Consider the following 25,005-nt stretch of genomic DNA (forward strand, 5'->3'; position numbering starts at 1 on the left):
TACGATATTAGTACACAAATATATTGTTTTTACTTCATAATTACATAGTAATAGAATATTGTATGTAAAACTTTTACTGCAATATTTTATTTATTAGTTAGTGCCAATGAATTCTATCACGCAAACGTTATCTCTACTTTCAAAAATCGTTCTTAATAGATGTATTATGTTAACTTATCAGTTGTTACCGGATTACGGTTACTTTTTCAATTTACTTAACTAAAATATATCACATGGAACCATACCATATGGAATATAATACTTCCTTGCCAATTTCGTCAATGTCTCATCATGATACTCGTACATTTAGAGTTAGGTAGTCTTGTCTATTAGTATGGGAAGATGAAGTTAAAAGACATCTACTTCAGATCTTCATGTATATGTTTTCATAAAGTTTTTATGATATCTAGATTTGTTATTAATATCAACTATTTCCATTACTTGGCTTCGATTTGGACATTTTATATCAAAATCGATTCGTAATGATTTCTTGATTGTATCCGACTACCAATGACATAAAGTTTCAACACAGATAGCAACCGTACTGCGAATACTAGAAATCAGTAAAAGATAAATTAAATATTGTATTGTGTATGTTTAAAAAAGGGCTTTAATTCTTTAAACAGTAAATATATTTTCAGGTAATTTTTTCGTAGCTTAACAAAAAGAACTATAAAGTTAGATGTTTTATTTTAATGCAAATTTAATAGCAATATTTTACTTTTAAATACCTGTTATGGGCTTTTCTTTTTTAAACACAAAATTGTCCTCGTATCATAATCCACCATTAAATGTTGTATACCTTAGGTACGAGTTGGCCTTCAGCCGCACCATAGGTCCTTCCACGAGTTTATATACTATCTGCACTGGTCCCCTATCGTTCGTTTAAGCTGCAAAAGCTAGCAGCAAAGAACAGTTTTAAATAGTTTGGAACAGCACATTAAAAAAAGGCAATTGAAAATAATCATTCAAGTAAATGGAATTACATTATACGCACGAAATATTTGTTACAATACCATTACAATACTATACGATTGTATTTTGTCCTTGAATTCACACTATATCTGTACGTCTACACTAATGGATCTTGATAAAACTTGACTATTATTCTGCTCAACTCCATTTATATGTCGCGGGCAAAAATATTTGAGGATTTCGACTTTAAAGCATTGTACATAAAGTCGTTTTTATAAAATTACTTTTGTAATATAGGCAGGGGCTAAAAATTACTTTACTAGCATCTACAGTCGGAGAACATATGATAGTCACGATGAAGATAAACGAAATAACTAACACGTTTCGTAACGTACAGCAATGTAAAAATATGGTTGGAAACGTTTAAAAGAGTTTTCCATTTAAATGGAAAGACAAATAAGCTGCCGGCCTGAAGATAAATGATAACCATTGCCTATATATATACGAGAGCAGCACTACGAATTTCAAGTAATACTGCGACTTCCTTGGTATCACTTAATCGCTATCTTCCTGAAGGATATGGCGTCATGCTGTACCTTAATTTCACTGTCACATATCGGCCTCATCACAACCTTTATAGTACCTTGATGGCAGAATAGGTGAGACGTACTCACATAGACAACTTCATATAAATATACTGTATAGTGTGCGCCTTCTCTATGTAAATAGTATCTGTCAATACCAGGTTATCTGTAAGCGATAAGACTGCCTTTTGTATAACATTTTTTTATTGTACTTTATTGTTCTATGTTTGACTGTGTGCAATAAAGAGTTATTATTATTATATAAAGTCTACATCGATAATAAGTACAGTTATACTTATATTCAAATATCTTTATTTGTGTTTTTTATTTATTCGATTATTGTATTTTTATATAATATTGAATTAACAAAAACTAATTTTAAATTTTCTTTAACATATAAAAAGCTGTGTTGACAGCGACTAAGTGTAATGGGCTCAATTAAAATAAAAATAATTTGGTCTATAGGAAAAGATAGGGTATATGGGAAACGGAAAAATCAAACCACTTACATGTTACTGAGTCTCTTAGTTCAAATCACAGATAACATAATATTAGAAAGTTCAAATAGTTAAAGATAATTGCGCAAACATCAAACTTTGGTTTAGGTATATGTCAAATGGTATACATAAATATTTAAATATATGATATAAGTACTGAATGTATTATTTATAACAGACGAGGAAACATTTTTATTCAAAGAAACTTTATTTTCAGCATATTTTAATAATATATATATACACTCGAGAGCAATGAATTCGGGTCACTTAAAAAACCTACATATCTTGGAAACTAAGAATGCTAGCTTAATGAAATAAATTGTGTTTAATAGACAATATAATACCTCTTAAAAGAAAGTAATACAAATTATAAGTCACTACATTATATTTATTAAAAATTACATAAAGAAAAAAAAACGGTTGATCACGCTGTAAAACAAAAATAGGAAACATGACGTTTATGTACAACAATATGATTTTCTCGAATTTTAATACTTTGTATTGTTTATTCTGCCACTTTCGGAAAATAGATTTCACCGCGAATAATGACTAAGAATCTCTGGTGGTGTCAAACAAAAGCATTACACGAAACAGAAAGAACGGCTGTGCATTATTAGTAGCTAAAAATTATGCATTTATTTTTGTTATAGTTATGTTCCATATAGCATTCTAATTTGTAGAGAGGTTATAAATAAATATATTTAAAAATCCGCCACCGCGCCCCGCATACTTCGCATTAACAAGAAATTTTTTATATAATAAATATAAATAAATAAATTTTAAAATTATTTATTTAACAATAATTATGGAAATAGAATGATTTTTTAAAATATTAAAATTTATACGTATTGGCCATCGATCGCCAGTGCTCGCTATCTGTATATTTTGCGAATTATCACCTTATATAAAAAAATAATTTTACTTGGATCTGTTAAATAATAGATAATTGTTGATCTTATTAAAATTTTATTGTTTTTTTTTTTCTTTTATTTCGTTCGCATTCACCGCCGAGAACGGATGCTTCAGCCGACCGAACTAGACAGAAAAATAATTTTATTTAGGATCATCTACTGGCCTAGGCTCCCCCGGGAACTTTACCTACTGTCGTAACTACATGAACACATAAATATACAAAATTACTCTTATTATTCTTTTCTGACAGCCGGATAGAAATTTTCGTAGCCTGTGACCTATCATCATAATCCACTATTTATGTGTTTATTCACAACACATCTTAATTATGTTTGAAATTTTTAGATTGACGAAAAGATCTACAAAAGGATCAAAATTAGGTCCAATATCGACATTTCACAAGGATTTACTTCATTGATTTATGTAATATGATATATAATTGAATAGACAAATCGTTATTATTATACATTTCATAATTAATACTTTTTTATTTCTCCGCTTAACTCGAAATACTGATTCGAAATAAAGGCCTTAGAAGGAATCTAGTCAGGACTATTTTGAATAATAGAATAACGTTACAAAATAATACAAGTTCATAATCATCGTATTGTTATACATGTTCAGAGAACATATTTATAACGTTTAAAAACTGAAATGAATGGTAAATTATTAAAATTGCTGATTACCTATTACATCGAGCGCGACGAGGTAATTCCTAGTGGGGGACACTTGGAAGTCTACACGACATCTGTATGTGGCGCGATCGCGAGATTGCACGTCCCGCACCCGCAGCGCCGAGTTCGGCGAGCTTTGCCATAGCGTCCGCTTGGCAAACGCATCATCTGTCCAATGCGCTGTTGGTCCTTCTACCCTCGTGTCGTAACTGTTGAAAAGACAAAAAAAATATTATTTAATTAAATAAATAATTGTCATCAGGATTCTTTTACATTTTATTACCAACTCGATCAACGAAGAGTACATCCTACAGTACTTACAAGTAATATAAATTGTAGGCAAGATTTTTCTTTTAAAAACCTTGGCATCAATATTAACTTAACAATATAAATATCTTGTCTTGATAAAAGTATGCCACTTAACGTAACATTTTAATTAGAATTTTCCAGTAATTATAAATGTTTATTTTATAATATTAAATATTTATTTATTTATTTTATACATTTATATTTTATAAATTTTATGAACATATATAACTACTCTTTAATGTAATTACTCTTTGATTAACAACTTAACAGCTGTACTAAACACCTAGACATAAATATGTAATCTTATCTTATACTTTCCCGAATATTTGTAAACGGTAGAAATGAAAACCTATTTTAAAGACATCAGTTATTTGACAATTATTTCAAATAACTGTTCCACGCATTATATTAAAAAATAAAATAAGGTACAATGTAGCAGAATTCGAAGAATTCGAATTTTTAGTTACAAGGTTATCTGAAAAAAATAAACAACTTTTGTATTATTTTTATTGTATATTTGAAGATTTATTTCTCAAGAAATACCAGGAAAAGAGTAGGACAAGTTTGTTTTTCCTCATGTCTGTATAGCCAACATCAATGAGAATTCATTATGTGTAACGAATTTCATTGATCCAGTTCAAAAAGTACTAAATCAAACAGGATTCACTGTGAGTATGAAGTTTTAATATGGTCGCCATTGTGTCGTTGATTGTGCAAACTTTTAAAGTAAAAGTGGATAGACAAAGTTAAAAGCTGATGAAATTGAAAATAAAATTGCAATTTTCATTAATTCATGCCATAGAAATATAGTTACAGATTTCTTTTTCCATTGAATGGATAATTGAAGATCCTAACCTATGGCTATATTTTGAAAACTATTGATGATCGCTAAAATTGATACTTCTAATAAATAAATAACGGTACTAACAATTTTATTATAATGGTACTAATGTGCTCCATTTGATAAAATTTTTATCATAAAGTTCTAAACATGAGAAGAAAAAATATTTCAATGTTTATTTGATCACAAATAACTTCTTATGAAACCACAAAGTTTTTAGTATGAAAGATTAATAATATTTTTATCACAAACTTCTAAACATGAAAAGAAAATTACCGAAAAACATTTAATAATAACAAATAAACATTTTATCACAAATAATTTCTATTCATTTATGAAACTTTATGGTTTTACTTAATTTAACTTGTAGATAAAATTTGACTTAAAAATTTTACTTGTAGATATTCAGAGGAATGAAGTTACGGACATAGAACATGATCCTACACTGGTAATATGGGACAAGTGACGCCATTAATTGATGATACTGAATCAACAACAATAAATAAAGTAGTACGACAACATTTTATAAATTAATGAAATATTGAAAATTATCACAAATTATTTCTCCTACTTGGCTGGTATTTTAATCAGTTTTAGCCTACATGTTGACTCATATTTATCAACATACTCCATAAAATTTTTATTAAATAATAATATATCTAGTCGTTTCCACGTAAAATCTTGATACGTAAGGAGATATACCGATTGTTTTTGTCATTTTATTAGATGTATAGAAATAAAAGATCGAGATAGAGACGACGATCATTTGACGACCTCGGTGGTCTAGCGGTCTAGCACACCGCTTTACGAGCGATGGTCACGGGTTCGATTCTTCGCACGGCACAGTCATTTGTATTCATGAATATGATTGTTTGTATCGGTCTGGGTGTTTTCTAGGTATAATATGTATGTATTTACAAAAAAAAAAAATATTGTATCAGTTTTCTAGTACCTATAATACAAGTTTTAGCTAGCTTAACTTAGATCTAGTGTGTATTGTGAATTATCCTGAGATTATTCTATTATATTATTATCTATCAAATAGGATACAATCTATCCTACCATACTCAATGTACGTTCTGTGTGTTGTTTTAATTAGTTCCAGTCTTTGAACATCTTAATTACTTAATGCTTCCGTCATCATGTCGTGAAATCATCGTTTCTCTATATACAGGTAGTATCAATAACAGAAATCCAATCCTCGTCAAAGCGGCAGGTCATACAGTAGCATATTCAGTGATATTGACTGCCACCGAACAACACCTGAATCAACCAAATGCGAACACATATCGCTCATAATAGTAGAACATCAAGTTTGGGCTGATAATCAATTCGGTTCGGAAACTGCATTATCGCTATGAGCTATGAACTGCCATTGTACAATCGCAAACAAAAGTTACTGCGGAATAATTCAGAATTGCATCGTGTATTCTAAATTTACGGCGGCGTAGTATCGATATAGAGTTGTTTAGCATTGGTATTTGTATTCTCATAGAGTAACGGTAGATTCTTCTTTATTGCCTCGTATACTTTTATAGTGCTACTGGATTGTATAAAAATTTGATTATTAAAGGTTTTACGGTTAGTAAGCGCGCTCAGCGGAGTAGATAGTTTTCATATTAAACCAACATTTATGATACTCTCAAGACTACTATGTTGCAAGTAATACATCGTGCCGAGTCCATGCCATTAATAATCATTGGTTACTCCAAATAATATTTGGCTGCTACATTTTTTCATAACTGCTTAATAAATAAAATAAAAATAAAAATTGATAAATAATAAATGTAATATGGATTTTTAAAAATATTATAAATAAATGCTAAGTAAAGCTCAAACACTACCGTTACCATAAAATACAAATATATTGTTTTTTTTTATTTATTAAAATTTGAGCGCGTTTAACCGCAATCTCACCTGATGTTAAGTGATGATGTGGTCTAATGATCTATTGTGAAATGCGCGCTACCATTTATAGGTTTATATTTTCAAGGACTAAGTCTATCTATCCTGTAATATTAACTTTTTTATTTTACTGCCACATTCTAAATGCAAATTTAAAACAGTGAAAAATAGCCAAGAAACTTTATGCGACCCAACCTTGGTAGACTTTAGAACAAGCACTAACCTCTATTTTAAATATCGAACATATGACCGAGTGGCGCCGGATTCTATCCACGATATGCATACTATATGTTGCTCAGTGTAATATAATAGAATAATATAAACATATTATTCTATTATAATATAACGCGTTTATTCCAGAAAAGATGTTTTATTATATTTAGCCAGTAACCTACAATCCATGCTCCTAAAAACTATTACTCGCGATTTCGTCTGTATTTTTGTTATAAAAAATTGCATTGCATCAACAATTCAAAATCTCTGATTGTTTAAATAATTTAAAATCAGAGAGCGCTGATGTAGTCCAGAGTTATATGTATAGTCAATATCGTCAAATACTAAACATATAGCACTATCATAAAACGTGTGTATACTTGTGAGTGTGTGTGTATAAATATATGTGTATGTGATTTTGTGTATACTTTGTAGAGGCTTGAAGTTATATGAATAGAGGTGTTTCTGAAATATGTTTCCCGCCTCTACTCTGTAACACAATTGATAGAGCAAACATAATTACATGACAACACATTTGTCTGTTACAATGTACTACTGGATCGATACAGGTACAATCTGTGCATTGTACTGCAATGTAGGTTAGTTTTGCTGCCGACCACAATACGGGGAATTTGGTTTTGGCATGATACATTCCCAGCGATTTGTACTAGCGATTTAGTAATGCCGTAAAGTCATTGAAAATTATGATAGAGATATTTGGTTGATTGTCCCAGGTAGAGGCATTATTTATTGTTAAGTTACAATAATGCAGGTACTAGCTGTACCCGCGTCTTCGTCTGAGTGGAATTCAACTTTATTTTTCTAAAATAAAAGTAGCCTATGTTACTCCTTATTACATCTGCTACCTGCAAAAGTCCCATCAAAATTGGTCCAGGTATTTCAGACATTAGCCGGAACGAACAGACAGACAGATAAACATAAATTGTAAAAAAATTAAATTTGGTATATGTACCATATTTATATTCATATGCATGTAGTAAAAACCGTTTATTTCAATATGACAAACAGACACTCTAGTTTTATTTATTGTACGGACAACTGCACATGCCTGCTTACTGTGCAGTACACAATTTCCGACATATGCAATTACACCTCATATTGCATTTCATCTCATTAAATTTCTTTAGCAATAAAATCAGTGTTCGAGTAGTATTCAGCCAAGGCAGTTCTACTTATCATCACTATCATTATCACAGAACTATGGGCCTAAACTCCCACATAAATATACATTTAACATATTTCGCTAAAAATATTTGTAACTACATATATGGTTGCCTTATTGTAACTATATAATAATATGTGTTATTTAATATAATTGTATGTGTAAAGTCGCACGAGTTTAAGTTGGCAACTAAGATCGCTGTCTATATACCAGTCGTGATGCCCAACATCTTATACTCTGCCGAAACGTGGACAGTGTATCGCTGTCATATCCGTATGCTAGACCGATTCCACCTCAAGTGCTTACGGAATATATTCCAAATCCGATGGTCTGACCGTTTACGAAATACTGAAGTGCTGCAAAGGGCCAATGTAGAGATTGAGTCGTATCTTATGCGGCGTCAACTTCGGTGGTGTGGGCATGTGACGCGTATGACGAAGGATAGAACAGCTAAGCACATCTTTTACTCAGAACTTGAGGAAGGCAAGCGGAAGCATGGCGGACAACTCCTCAGGTAAAAAGATGTGCTGAAGCGACACATGAAGCAGTGTAACAGCAATCCTTCGCTGTGGGAGCAGCAGCCGGAGTGGAGAGCGCTTGTTAAATCTAGCATCAAAGCCTTTGAAAATCGGTGGCTCCTTGAGCTGTATGCCAGACACGACGAGCTGAAAGCCCGGCCACCTGCGGCTATCAGCTATAATTATGTGAACGGTGTGCTCTCATGCCCGCAATGTGCGAGGATTTTTATAAACAAAATTGGCTACATAAGCCATATGCGAACACATCAACGGCAAAAACGGAATTCGCTGTGGCCGAAATCCGCCGGGATTACATCATCATCATCATGTCTATTTTTTACTGTATGTTACAGATAAAGTATATGTATAGATTAAGTTGCTATCATAACCCGCGAACCAGCAACAAGTAAATGTTACCAATTTCCTCCCCGTTGAGAACTTCCATAATGGTTAAGGTAGTTGTATTATGAAGTCTAGCGAACGTCAGCTGCGATTCGAGGGTGGGTTCAGGAAAAGGACTTCGCAACACGAAATATTATTTTATAATATACCTTATACACTATAACCTTAAAGTTTATATCAATTCTTATTTACAAAATTTATTATAACAGTTCAGGTATCTACTGCTTAATATAGCGTTGTACCAAATGTAGGTCATTAGAAGCAGGAATAACTTAATATCTTAACTATTTTTAGAAGTTTTTATTCCAAATGTCATGATTAACTGAATTGGCTCTGGCTCGGGGTCTATCAGTTTTTCTATAATGTTACCAGAGAAATAAAAGTACCTATATTATTATGTAATGGAATTCCAACTACTAAGAAACCAATGTTAAAAAACCAAAATTAATTTTAAAATTGGTTTATACCTGAATGGCGAAAATCTGAGTTAATCAAGAATTTGTAAAATTGATTACATATTGAGAATATTTTACTATTTTATTTTGTGTATATTTGGTATAAATTATTGTAGCAAAAATCGAGACCATGAAGTTTGAAGGTGTCATTCTTAAAATTTAACGTACAGATGTATAGTTCAACTAATTAGATCTGTAGTTACTATGCATAGACGTAATGTACATAAACCTATTCATTTATACAAATGCAAAGGAACACATGCTGACTGACTCAGACAAAGCTATAGAGATAATTGTAGTCCCTAAATAAACATTACAGTAGCTGTTTATTTGGAGAATAGCGTTAGCTCTATTAGCGTTGGTTCGAAGTTGTACTGAAATAATAGTACACTGATATTATACAATACAACCAGTAATGAACTAAATTGTATGAACAATATTCAATTCGAATATTGAATTTTCAATTACTTTTATAGAATTTGGAATTTCGTCATTTTACTACAGTAACATATTCTGGAAAGTCAAATGCAAATTCATTTATTACTCATTAATGCAGGTCATTTTAGATGGTACGGTCATGTCATGCAGTGACCATTAGATCACATGACAAAAACACCCTAGAAGACGCGGTAGACCTCGTCTCACATGGATGTCCCTTTTTGAGAGGGATTTAAAAAGCGCCGTAACACCCCAGACGACCCAGGATAGACTGGTTAATCTTGGGCGTACTGGCGAAAATTGACCGGAAGGGCCGACCCCAAATAAATGGGACAGGCCAGGCAAAAGAAGAATGTAGGACATTTTAGTGATATTTTATAATGGACTATAATAGGCACTCGACTGCGGTAATGGTTTACGGTGGCGGGGCACCCGTGGGGATAAGATGATGATAACAAATCAGTACCCAACATGACAAATTCACCAAGAATTTGTCATAATTGTTGCCAGAAGGAACCGCATGAGGGTCAACCTGGCATAGAGTACTTTATCTATTTGATATAGATGACGGCGTCAGTAATATAGCTGTTTAATTCACCGCCTTATCTCTTATGGTTATGAGTTTGATTTCCCGCACTGTACAAATATTTGTATCCTTGGGTATGATTGTTTATATCAATCTGGGTGATATTTATGTGCATTATGTATATCTTTAAAAAAAGTACCTATGTACTATAGTAGTTATTATCTAGTAACCATAACTGCTTAACTTGTGACTAGATGCCACTGTTGGATTTGTCCTGAGATAATAATATAATCAATCGAGACGTGTATAATAATTTGAAAGGTAAGACGTAATATTGATTTCTATAGGTAAATTGTAACACAATAACTGACAATGCCTCTCTGGGTATATCCCTGTCATGAATAGAGATACCTATGTAAATTGGAATTTGAAGACATATTACATGACTATGTGTCAGCTATGAGCTTACCTATACACCTACCGGAAAAATTGTATATAGCTCAGCTGTAGATTATTATATTTAGAATTTTATATTTATTATTACAAATAATAGTTGTAAATTAAAATTGAGAGTATTTTTAGCCTTAAATTGTAACATGTCGCGTATCTACCATAGGCCCTTAACTTGGTAATAAAATTACTTGAGTGTTCATTGCTCCGCTGAAAATTCAAGAAGCGTATAACTCTAGAACAAATTATGCAAACAAGCCCTCCTTTTCAACTTCAAATTTTACAACGAGGATCTGTCAAAATTTGTGGACGCAACTCGACGTGATTAAAATATATTTTATATTTAGTTAACATAAATTGTCGTTTTAAATAGCTTAATTCAATAAATCTGAGGTGAAGGATAAACTTTTTTTAGTGTCATTAGAAATTTTTTTAGGTGTCTGCTGAAACAATGCCTGCATAACCCGCCAATCACCTTTTATTCTTACGCCACGGCCTCCCAGAAAAATGTTTCAATTTATAAACCCATCTACTCTTTACTTACAAGATACGACGAGATGGTGACTTATATGTAAACACTTTTAAGACACCATCTCATCGTATCTTGTAAGTAACAATTTCATCTCAAGTGAGCAGAAATTGTTGCATGACTAACAAAATTATGAGCTTTAATTTAATTTTAAATGAAATATCGATAAACCGAAAAGAAAGTTTATATTACCTCTGAAGAATTTTAAAAAGAGCTTCTAGCAAGTAATTTATAATCTTCTGAATAAATACTTGAGATGTAATTAAACAAAATTATGAATAATATGAACAATGATATAAAAGCAACTACGGGCACATTAAATGTTGAAAATCAAAATACTAACAAATTGATATTCTTAACGAAGGTTTTATCATACTATAAGGGTCGATTTATTAAGGAAAGATTTATATTAATTCTCACGAAAGTGGAAGAATAAGACCTACAAGAAATGCAATAAAAATCAGTACGCATTAAAATTTTACGTAAAAGTCATAAAATAACAACAAATATTTATTTTCAGTGAACAATGAGAAAATGCAATAAGTTTACATGAAAAGAAGATAAAGAAATAGCAAAGAAACATAATGAAAGAAACGTTACAGTTTACAGACGGTCTAAATTAGCAAATAGGAAGTTGCTTATCCCAGCTTTCACTAGCAGTAGAACAGTCCATAATTTTATATTTTCATCCTGCCGTAACTTTTCAGATTAAAACTTCGAAGGTATACATCCCAAGTTCCATTTTAATTGCTTCCGAAGTTAGCATGTTTAGTTAAGTTACGAACTGAGGAAGTTACAATTGGGGTTCGTCTGCAACTCAAATATTCGAGGCTACTAAAAGGTCGGACCCAATATTTGCATGGGCATACCAACATTAAACATGTAAGTACTGATTCAGGAGTTCTGGTGTTTCTTTGTCCTTTTCAATAGCCTCAGCAAAGGCCCGTGGTTTGCAGGAAAGGACTGGATTGCTTGCGCTGCGACGTGTACTTCATTTCGTTATATACGAGTACAATACACTAAGAACATATTAACGGTGAAGTAATATATCAAATTTATACATTAAAAATGAAAGCACATTTCATATTATACAACCTACTATAAATTCATTGATAAACTTTTATAAGTAACTCTTATATATTTTTTACCTATATAGATCAAATAAATATATACTATGTAAATTAAATTCAGCTCTTTATATGAAAAAGTAATTTCAATTAAATAAATAGCGTATTGTTAATAATTTAATTAATTTATTAACAATCTCACGCCATCTATTATTTTTAAACGACTCTTATGCGATAATAAATAATCCGCAATTAGCATAATTTTTTGTCTCTTTGATACTAAAATTATAATTTTACGTAGCAACACGTCAATATATATGCATTATTTATTATTAAATGAACAAGAATATATTAGTCATTCTTTATTAATCTTTCTTTATTTTTTATACAAATATCCTCATTTATAAAAAATGGAATATTCAGTAACTAGATGTTCTTTAATTATTTTGCTTGCGGAAAACAAAACCAACATTACTTAGCTTAAAGGCAAGCCTATTAGAGCCCTAAATACAGGGAAATATAAACGAATAGGTCCGTATACAAGATCATTAGTACACGAACATAACATTAGACATATACAGGGAACATAAAGATAATTAATGTTGTTTTATATGTAGGTTCCAGTTACTAGTTTATCTTAGCATATTAGACAAAATATTAATCTTACTAATTGTGCAGATGTGGGAGTATATTTTCTTGCTTCTTCCAAATTGAACCTTAATTATTCGTCCCCTTTTATGAAGTACATCGTAAAGTGCACGACTTACATGTAAGGGCTCAATAGCTGACGCAGGCAAAGATTAAAGAAAGTGTTAAAAGGCTCTTTTGAACACTTCTACGCGTTCATGGTATTTTCTGTTTATCCAGGTTTTAACTCTATCGTATTTAATATGTTTTTATTATATATACATCCTTTCTATATAAATAAATAAAATGGTGTCTGTTTGTAATTTCAAATTATTAGCAATACACTAAACGTATAGGAAATTAAATGATAATTACATAAAATGAAAGTATACTATAGTTATTATATCTTTTATTTTTAATCAGTCTATTTGTATTTGCTCATCGCTAAAACAGGTCGATAAAGTTTGGCGGAAATTTCACTACATTATTTCGCAGATAGTTATTGATATAAGAAGTAAGAAGAACTTAGGCTACATTTAATTTAGAATTTTTATACATATTTTATCATTTTAATAATTAAAAAGATGTTCCACGAGGACGTAACTGCCAGTAACAGCTATTTTATATATATTTTTCATATATCTCCCTTATTATTTTTTTATATTTCAATAAGGTTTTCCTCAGACTGCATTCGTATGACCATGGTATCGATGATTATTGGATATAAAAAGTAGCCCTATTCCACGCCATATATATCTTAATAATATTATAAACGCGAAAGTTTGTAAGCAAGGATGTTTGTTACTCTTTCATGCAAAAACTTCTAAACGGATTTTGATTAAACTTTTAATATAATTTATGCATCAGAATAAAACATAGGCTATGTTTTATTGAAATTTAACGCGGGTAAAACCGCAGGAAACTTGTTTAAAATTGTTCGCACTTCAAATCCAAATTGGTCGCACTGTTAAAGTACCAAGAGGTAACAAACTTACTTTCATATTCATCGCGGCAATAACAATAAATTGTGTATGTACGAACCCATTTCGCTGTAATAGCCCAACTGCCCATATCACGTCGTATTACCACTCAACTCATGTGTATGCATTATATTTGAAAGCCGATGACCAGTCGACAATCGTAAGCAAATTGCTCATTCAGCAATCGACCATTTGTCACCTAGACGTATTCGTAGTAATTACAAGTTCACCAGTTGCCTATATTCTGCATTTATGTACTCTGAATATACTATTAAAGTCATTTGTTCCATTTCCCTAAACAATAGTAATAATTCACATCGCCTCACCTTAGGTGAGGCTATGTGAATTATTCCAAATTTGGGATTAGCCCAAGCTAAGCAAAACTTGTGTTATTAATACTAGACTAGTGATATAAAGACATAGATACTTTTCGTAAATATATACATAATGTACACACAAAATACCCAGACCGATATAAACAGATACTCATGAATACAAATAGTCATACCGTATGTGAAATCGAACCCGCGATCATAGGAAGTGAAGCGCTGTACTAAATCGCTAGACCACCGAAGCCATCATTGTAACTTCCTTTTCTCGCTGTATCCCCTAAAATCACTTACTTCCTAAAAACCCTTTTGAATCGGTTTTTTAATATTGGTAGCGTCATGGAACGTTGTGATCTACGTGAACAGATTTGCTTTGACCATCTTGTGGGCTACGCCCTCAAGAATGCTTGCCATCCACCCTTTCGGTCACCATCGGCTATTCTCGATTATGACCTACTTTCCAACAACATGGTAAAATATCTATATTAATCTACAACGACACAGACATACGTCGACAAATGGGCCTCTTATACCTACACCTGGAACACAAGTCCCGTACTGCTTGGAGATTTCCTATCTGCAACACGATAGACCCGGCACCCGCACGATAAATCCATGGATTGTTAAGAAGTTCATCTCTGGATACTATAGTTATGATTTATAATTCCTGTCGAATATACTTGTTTGTGTGGAAAGCAACCCATGGGTTCTCCGGCCTAATTCACAATATCTCAGGCGTTTGGTCATCTATTTAAAAAACAGTGAACAAGATGCCGACTAAACAAAATGATGGGTCATTAAAAAAATACAACATTACTATTTCTAAACTTGCATGTTTTACACAGTGTACATTACTAACACACTAAATACACATTGTACACTATGTATTTAGTTCTAAAGGATATTAAAATCATCAAATAAGCATTTATGAATGTTGTAATACTGATTTCTTAATATTAATTTAGGCGAAATTCAGTCACTTTATAAGCCTAAATTAATTAGAGCTCTTTATTAAACTGCAAACGATTATGTCAAATTTGTGTTGCGTGAATTTTACAGATAGAGGTATTTCAATTAATATTTTAATTATCAAGTACTACGGTAAATTTCAAATACGGCTTACTAATATATTTTATACATTACGTAGATAAATTTAATTATTAACAGACATATACATAAATAAACATTGACATAAATACATATAAGATATTATTTTATTACTGAATCAATAAATGAAACAATCTTACTAATATTGTATATATTATAAAGCGAAGGTTTCTATAGATGGATGATATATATGTTTCTATAGATTGTTTGTTAATGTTTCACGAAAAAACTACTGGATCAATTTTGATGAAACTTCACAGTAACAGCTTATACATCAAAATAATACGTGGGTCATACATTTCATGCGGATGAAATCGCGGGCACAGGTAATACAATATAAAGCTGATAATAAAGTGCATAAAATCTCATAAAAGTGTCAGATATTGCACATATACATATAATCACTTAATGGTTTAGAGCTCAGTTGATGTCCGTATCTATATGTTTACTTTGAAAGGACGTAATGGTATCTTATTAATATTATAAACGCGAGGGTTTGTGAGTATGGATGGATGTTTATTACTCTTTTACGAAAAAATCTACTGAGTGGATTTTGATGAAACTTTACAGTAATATAGCTTATACATCAGAATTTCAGGCTGGTTCATTTCAAAGTTAATTTAATACGTAATATTTTCTTTTATATATTCATCAATTAATTGTTGGTAAGTAGATTGAATAAGAATAAGAAAAAACACATCATTGTCGCTGTATCTTACTGATAACGTCGACAAAACATTACATTGTGTTTGTCTAATCTTCACATAGTATAAAAGAAAGTCGTTGTTTGATGTTCGTTTATATCTTTTAAATTACGCAACGGATTCACGTGTGAAACCGGAACGGGTCGTTAAGTTATATATAAATCGAATTTCTATTCCTGAAAAAATATATCGACAAATTCATTTACTATGTAGGTACCTATTTAGGCTCGTAGACAATGAAAACCAACGTTGCCTCAGGTGAAGCCAAATACCACTTATATACTACTACGTAGAGCATTACATACTACTCGTATGACTACATATAATAAATGAACATAAAAATGTAAAAATATATTTGTTATTTAAATATAAGTCTAGAGTATACATATACTTTCCCTATTTAAATACTGAATGTATTTATTTAAAAGCATAAATTATAGTCGGCCCACTGTGAAACATAATAATATAGGAACATAAAAGTTCTCGTCTTTTACGTTCTCATATGTTTCACATTTCTAAACTTAAACAATGGGACTTGAACGATATACGTTTCTAGAAATTCTAGTAGTAAATATACAGGTGAGACGGGTATCTCACACTCATATACGGCCTCGGTGGTCTAGCGCTCAACCGCCTTAGTTTTGATGATCGCCGGTTCGATTCCTTGAACGTTACAAACATTTGTATTCGTATGATGATGATGTAGTATGATTGTTTGTATCAATTCGGGTATTTTCTATATTATGTATCTATTAAAAATAAAAAATTATTTATAACAATTGGCCCGTCACATAAACTCTGGTTATCTTGGGACGATATGGAACTGTGTGAATTGTCTCGCGATTAAAAAGAATGTAAAGTATTATAAATTCGTGATGAGGCGAAAACATCTATCAATTTGTAATTGTCTTATTATGTTTTAAGATGTAGACTATAGAAACTTCAGAAAAATGTCGTGTTAATTACATAAAGAAAACCAATTTTTTCATTAATTATTATAGTTTATCAATATTGTAGATTTCATTATTGTTATACTTATGTTCACACAACATGAAATTCAGGACAGAACTAATATATAATATTATAATTTTTACAAGTACAAGTTAATAAAATATATCGTGTCACAAAAACACACCGTAAACCACGGCTTAATCACAAGCCTCGTTGCATAACTAAACAACAGTCCCGCGCGGTAAAACTGTGGAAAAAACTCAGCCACCTTCGCTGTTTGCACTCAAGAACGAGAATTCCGCGTGGATAACTTTCTGCGAATTGTTGAAGTTCGCCCCCTTATGCATGAAAAGTTTTAAATATAATGCCCAATTTCGAATACTGGAGCGCTTCTGTCACAATATTTGCGGGCGGGTGCCGCAATGCGCCGCCGCGGCGCGGCGTCAGAGGCGAAATTTTTCGAGGCTGTATGTAAAATTTAGATAGGACCCGCATGGGTGAAGTAGGTCGGAGCTGCGGCAATAGTGCAAATATTCCCCAACTCGAATATTGCATAAAATTTTGCAGCTGTCCAACGGCGGCAGTATTTCCGAATTTCAGCAGAGTGATGCCTTATTTGATGAACTCTCATATAACAAATTACTAGGCAACGACTTTAGTAGTACTGTATTTGAATATTACCTTGTATTTATTTTAGAATTGTATACATAATAATATTAGTTACGATTTACTTCATACAATAATTAACATTGATTTATATAGATTAGTATTTTGTAAGTTAGTCTTAAGGAAGTTTCTTTAGGACTAACTATGGTTTGGTGAAACTAATAAATTTAGTAGTGGACTTTAAGTCCACTATCTGAATCTGTAATTAACACTAATTACTTTAATGCAGTTGGGTTCGCAGAGTCTAGCCGTAAAGAAATTGGATCAACGCCAATGCAAAGGGAAAGAACCAACTCCGAGCATATTTTAGGAGGAATAGAGAAAATATTTTTCACAAACATAATAATCCGAGGCAAAGAACAATAGAGCAAGTTAACAATAGAGTATGCTTGCTGGTTATAACGTCATTTGATGAATTTATGACAATTAATAATAGAAATTTACGAACATTTCTAGAATAGTTGTAATCGCCTACAAATACATGAAAAGATTCTAATTAATTGACAAATATTTTATAAAGAATATTAGATTAATTAAGTGAATAGAAAACTCATAAGTATCAATTACTTACTGGTCCTAAGAAGGATTGTAGACTGAAATTCATCGTTCTGTACTTTTAAAATTCAAGCAATAGTATATTTTATGCCTATTCACATACGGGTCTTATATCGAAGTCTAATAAGTACTACAGCTTTCGATGAGTTTTAACATATAAATAAACACATGTAAACCACATAAGTTTAATCAAATAATTAGAATACTGTTTTGACTTATTCTAGTTATTGTTTTATTATTATTATAGTTATCTATTTGATTATTCTAGTATATTTTTCAAAGCATAAAGCTATGAATGTCCAGGAAACGTTATATTTTACGCATTATTCTATATCGGAACTTATATTTAAATGATTACTATAACTTACTCGTTATAACTTTCAAATGGTACAATAAGTAGGTATTGTACCAGTATTTTACAATTATATATTACTATTTTACACACTATTGAATATGTATGTTATATTCTTCTGTGTATACACAAATTAACATGACGTAACCATACCAATATTGCTGGACCACTCCAATTATTGGATATTATCGTGGAAAATCCAAACCGTAGGGATTACTAGTCGTCAAAATATAGCATGTCGGAATATTCCATTTGTATCTCCCAAGGTAACGGACCCTTATAATGTTGAAAGTGATTGTATTGGTAGTGATGGTACGTATATCAAAGCATACAGTGCACATTACGCTATTTTATCGTTACCGTTGTCGATAAATACTAGCAGGAGTGAAATACGTTTATGTATCATTTAAATCACAGGCTACGAGTATTAATGGTATTGATACAATATAGTACAACTATAGTACAGAATAAGTGTTAGTGAATTGATTTAGTTGGAGTTATTAATTTTACATTACTATACGTATATACGTATATTCGTTGCTTTTTTTGCGCAGTGTGTAACATCTGTCCTTGTACACGAGTATTACAGTAGAAACCATCTTGGAATATACTAATACAAGAGTCAAGGACGAAACGGTATGAACGATATTTAAGGAAGAGAATGGAATAGAAAATAATTTATTCGAATAAACTTACATTGAAGCACTTTTGAATAGTCATCACATTTTTTTTTCAATCTACCGCGGATTCATAAAACTTTCTCATCAAAAAAATGAATAAAAATCTTGCATGTTGTTCTTTTACATAGTTTTGTTGTTACTTTACATTTTTATTTTGAAGTGTGTGAATATACATTACCAATTAGCACTAATTCAATGAAATAGAGAAAATAGAGAGATTTGAGTTTACTGTTAAAGTATCATGAATTAATATACGACAAAATTTAGGGATTTTTGTACAATTTATAAGTACTTATCAGTTCCATTGTACCCTAAAACTAATTACTCCATTACCTCACCAGTGAACAAATTGTTTTAACCGCACTGCCTGAAGGATCGACTGAAACAGTTTGTATGGCACCAACATCCAATATATTTATCCTATGGTCTGACGTTATTTTATGTCATAGAATCTCGTACCTGACACACTCCATCAGCAAATGACATACGTCCTCTATTGTACCACATACTTCACAATTTTGTGAATTGCTTTTTTTCATCAGGTATGCAAACTTTGGCGATGGCGATAGATGTCCAGAACGAAGTTTATGCATTTTACAATGAATTTTTTTTTTATTGGGTTGTTTGGGCTATTGCCAGATGTTTGTAGCACCTGTAGCATTGCGACCTACATAGATCTATTGTGCTCGCCCTTTTTCAAAGTTCGCTACCTAGACCCATCAGGGACAAGAATTGAAGGATATTCTTAGGAGCGATGGTTTTTATCTCCTTGGGAAAGAGTGTAAACTTTCCAAAGGAGATATTTCGTTTATGCATGAGTGGGCTATAACCACATAGTATGTGAAGCGGCGTTTCCTCTTCAGTTTGGCAGAATCTGCAGATTCTTGTCGTGCATAGGCCTAATTTAGCCATATGCTTGTTTAATTTGCAGTGACCTGTAAGGGCCCTAGTCATCATATGCATATGTTGTTTTTACTCAATAGCAGTAGTCTATTGGAGTATTTGTTCGAGTAGCCCGATATTAGGGCTTTTGAATGTTTTAATCCTGGCATTTCTTGCCAGTGATTCAGTGTTTTACAATGTAAGAACATGTAAAATAGTAGGTGATAAAACTGATAGAACTGTACGGGGGCATAATATCTTAATACTCCGGAAAGACAACGCATGAGGTACTAAGGATGTCATATGATAAAGTGGTTATATCTGGTGGTATTACCACCAGATGGGCTATCATCGTACATATCATTCCAGTTGGATAAAAAAAAGCTTCCGCGGTATGTACATTTTTACTACATTTGACGGCCCCGGTGGTCTAGCAGTGTAGCAGACCGCCTTACTTCCAATAGTCACGAGTTCGAATGTTCTCACGGCACAAACTTTTATATTCATTAATATGATTGTTCGTATCAGTATACATGTTTAATATGTATGTATTTACGAAAAAATATATATGTATTAGTATCAGTTATCTAGTACACATAACACTAACTTTAGCTAGTTTAACTTGTGTCTGGATGGCGCTGTGTGAATTGTCCTGAGATTATTATCATTATATGTTTGAATCTGATCTGATCACAGCACTCGTATCTACAAACTACTCTCAAGAATATAGAGACGCCTGTAATAGAATTTTGTGGAACTGTGAGTTGCCGAAACCTGCTTCATGTTATATAACTAACAAATATAAAATAAAATCCACGAAAGAGTACGGCATGTACTCATTTACATACATGAATTCCAAATACGACTAAGTGGCACTTAGCCGAATTCACCAGCGTCAACATAATTATAATTTCAACATATAAATTATATGGTTTCCCAAATATTTGTCAGTGACTAAAAATAATTATTTAATTCATTAAAACTACTTTTTTAGTAATGAAAATAAAAGATTTTAAATTGGCACTACTTTGTAGGGTTTTTTATATTTATTGACTTTAATTACTACACTGGTAACACTGAAATACCCCTATGAGGGTGGTATTAAAACTACATATAGAAAATCAGAAAACTAAGTAAATTCTAACAAAAGAATGAATGCAATTTTTCTCTATTTGAATTTAACAATATTATAAACGTTTTTGTTTAAAGAAATGAGATAGCTGTCTTTCTTGTTTTTGATTGATAAAGTACAGTACTTTATTTATATATTAAATAAAGCACTGTATTTTTATGAATATTTGTCAATTCTGAAAAACCTGCAGTATAAACCAAAAGTGACTATATAGTATTCACTTAAACTATGATTATATATATATGTATATACCAGCATTGGTTCCCGTTAGTTAATTACTTTTTGATATATTTGCCTTGTACAAATACGTGCTCTTTGATTTGTATTTGTTTGTTTGATTTACAGGAATTAAACAAAAGGTAGGTCTCATTATTCAATGCCAATAATTGGATGATTCAATATTTATTATCATTATCAATGTGGTTATTGTATTAAATGATTAAGAGGTCATTTTGTTCATTGTGGGCAGCGCATTCAATAATAATAATAATATTAATACAAATAATCTCATGAGAAATCACCCAAGTCAATCTAACTAAAGCTTATGTAATAGGTACTAGATAACTGCTACAAATACATAGATTTTTTTTTAAATAAATTTATACATAGAAATATTATACATAGAAAACACCCAGACCGATACAAACAATCATACTCATTAATACAAACGTTTGTGTTTGTTAGGAATCGAACCCCCGACTATCGGAAGGAAGGCGGTATGCTGAACCACATAGACCACCGAGCCCCTCAATAATAATATTCTAAAATCGAAATAATATACAATTAAATTTATAATATAGAATTTAAAAACTTAAACCAACGATTTAATGTCCAAAGCACTGAACCATGCATTTTACATATTACTAGTATAGAGAAGGGAAAAAACACCACGGTCGAGTGACAGGGATATAAATATAAAATTATTCAAAAATATATTTGGGTTATATTGACGCCAAAAATAACTGACCTAAGGCCCTTTACATGCTTCTGACGTCAATTGGAATACCGTTCGTTATATATGTGGCATTTTATATTTAAAACAATACATGGGAATTAAATATTATACACTATATATATATATATAAACTATGCCAGCGGTTTCATCCGTGTGTAATTTACAGCCTATATGTTATCCTGATTTATAAACTATATTACAGTAAAGTTTCATTAAAATCCGGTCAGTAGTTTTTGCTTGAAAGAGGAACAAACAGCCATCCATATTCATAAACTTTCGCGTTTATACTCGTATTATTAATAAGATCATAATGAGCCTGTGTTATGGACAATTAATAGAAATAGTGACATATATTAATATACATAAAAAATAATCACAAATACAATCAATCATACTCATGAATACAAATGTTTGTACCGTAGGAGGAGTCGAACACGCAACCATAGGAAGAAATGCGATGTAAATAAACCGCTGGACAACCAAGGCCGAGAAAAAAACTTGATATTTTTAATATAACGATAGCTTTTTCCCTAAGAAGATACTCGATATGGCATATATTTTTATCTCAAGAATGTTTTAGTGTAACAAAAACGTATATTTTTATATGAGCTTCTAAATTTTAATCACAAGTTCAAGTATTTAATTCATCCGTTACATAATAGAAAGGTTTTATTTACTGTATAGGGTAATTTAACGAATATTGTGAACATATTATATTATATTTATATAATATATAGTATTTTATCGTCATTGTTATTTACTTTCAAGAAGATACGAATTTTTAAGAATACATTTTCTGTTAGACTACATGTGCATCATGTATAAAACAAAGTCACTGTCGCTGTCTATCCCTATCTACCCTATATATGCTTAAATCTTTAAAAGGATTTTAAAGCGGTTTTTTTTAATAGATAGAGTGATTTAAGAGGAATGTTTATATGTATAACATATACGTGTTAAAATATAGAACAAGCAGAGAAATTCAAATCCGTGCATAGCCGGGCGTCACTTTTTAAATATTTTGTATTTGCTATACGATTTCATGAAGATTAAAATAAAACTGTAATAATACAGTAACGATATGTTTCATATTATTTCATATTATTTTAATCACAAATGTAACAAATCTCATTACACAATAGCACGTCAATAGTAATTACATTTTTAACATAATTATGTCACAATTACAATTTTAAATATTCAAAATAATAAATTAAATAATATATAACATACTAATAAAAGTCACTTAATGGAAAATGTCATAATTTTACATTGGTATTCAGATATTCCGTCATATTATAAAAAGGATGTTGCTTGAAATATGATTTTATTTTGTTCTTAAATTCTATAATTTGCTAGATATTCTTAATATCTTAAGTTCTTAAATATGCTAACTACAGTATGCTTATGCATACTATAATTTATCGTTACTGATTGCATATCATTATACTCATATGAAGACATATGCAATAAACAATGATAACCAGAAGCATTCATTCTTTTTTGTACATAATTAAATTGACAAAATGTGTAAGAATAAATTCAGCTTTGACAAAAGCTTTGACCTCTAGTTCAACCTCTATCACATCGTGTCATGCATATACATAAATTATAACTCAGATTAACATATTATAATCAGTCAATTATATTTGTTAAGCTTTAAAACGAGCAGTAACTACCACGCAACTCATTAAGCCCTTGTCCCATCTGTCTGAACCTTTCACACATAAATCTCGACTTAACGCGAATTTGTAATGGTATTATTAGGGCATATATTACATCTGTGGTATTATAAAAAAATTGTACATAAATTAAACGCGTTTATTGAAGTGCAATAACAATAATAATAATAATATCTCAGGACAATTCACACAGCGCCATATAGCCCCAAGCTAAGCAGAGCTTGTGTTATGGGAACTAGACAACTGATATAAATACATGGATACATTTTTTTTGTAATAAATTGTAAATAAATACATATGTATTATACGTAGAGAACACCCAGACCGATACAAACAATCATACTCATGATTACAAATATTTATATCGTGCGAGGAATCGAACCCGCGACCATCGGATAATTTACTATCCGATGGTCGCGGGTGCGGTGTGGTAAACCATTAGACCACCGAGGCTGTCAAAAAAAGAGTAATACTTAAACTTTCACGTATATGTATGTAAGTATTTATTTAATTATAGGACCCAACAGAATATCAGCGCTGCAGACTTATCTGTGCTTTATGCTGAGTTGGTCGCCTCTTCATCATTGCGACACATAAAGCCACCTCCATTTTTTAATTTGTAATATTTATATTCCTGCACTTTTAATTTGTAAACTTTATTTCAATTTATAAAATTTATCGCATTCTTTATTCAACAATTACAAACTCATAGCATTGTTTGTAATTGTTGAATAAATAATTTACTACCTATCTATCTATAGGAGTTATTTACTTGAAGTAATCTGAGATTGCTGGCCTAATGTGGATATATACTTACACATACAGTGTATGTGTATGACATGTGTACTAGTGATCGCCCAGTGGTCTAATTTTCGACCATAATCTATACATATAAATAAAATTGGAGTGTCTATTTGTAATATTGAAATAACCGTTTTTTTACTACATGCATATGAATATAATTATTTAACCAGTTGTTGTGTAA

The 25,005-nt window shown here is 31.2% G+C and overlaps 1 protein-coding gene across 1 annotated transcript in view; it reads right to left on the reverse strand.

Moving 5' to 3' along the window:
- The window catches only part of LOC131850318 (nephrin-like), a 67,769-nt gene that overhangs the window by 36,528 nt on the left and 6,236 nt on the right, over positions 1-25,005 (reverse strand). The window contains exon 2 of the mRNA XM_059200518.1: positions 3,595-3,791. Within this exon, the coding sequence (XP_059056501.1) occupies positions 3,595-3,791 (197 nt within the window). The remainder of the gene's footprint in view (positions 1-3,594; positions 3,792-25,005) is intronic.

This window comes from Achroia grisella, unplaced genomic scaffold (genome assembly GCF_030625045.1).
Source record: "Achroia grisella isolate CSIRO2021 unplaced genomic scaffold, CSIRO_AGI_Agris_v1 utg729, whole genome shotgun sequence".
Taxonomy (NCBI): Eukaryota; Metazoa; Arthropoda; class Insecta; order Lepidoptera; family Pyralidae; genus Achroia; species Achroia grisella.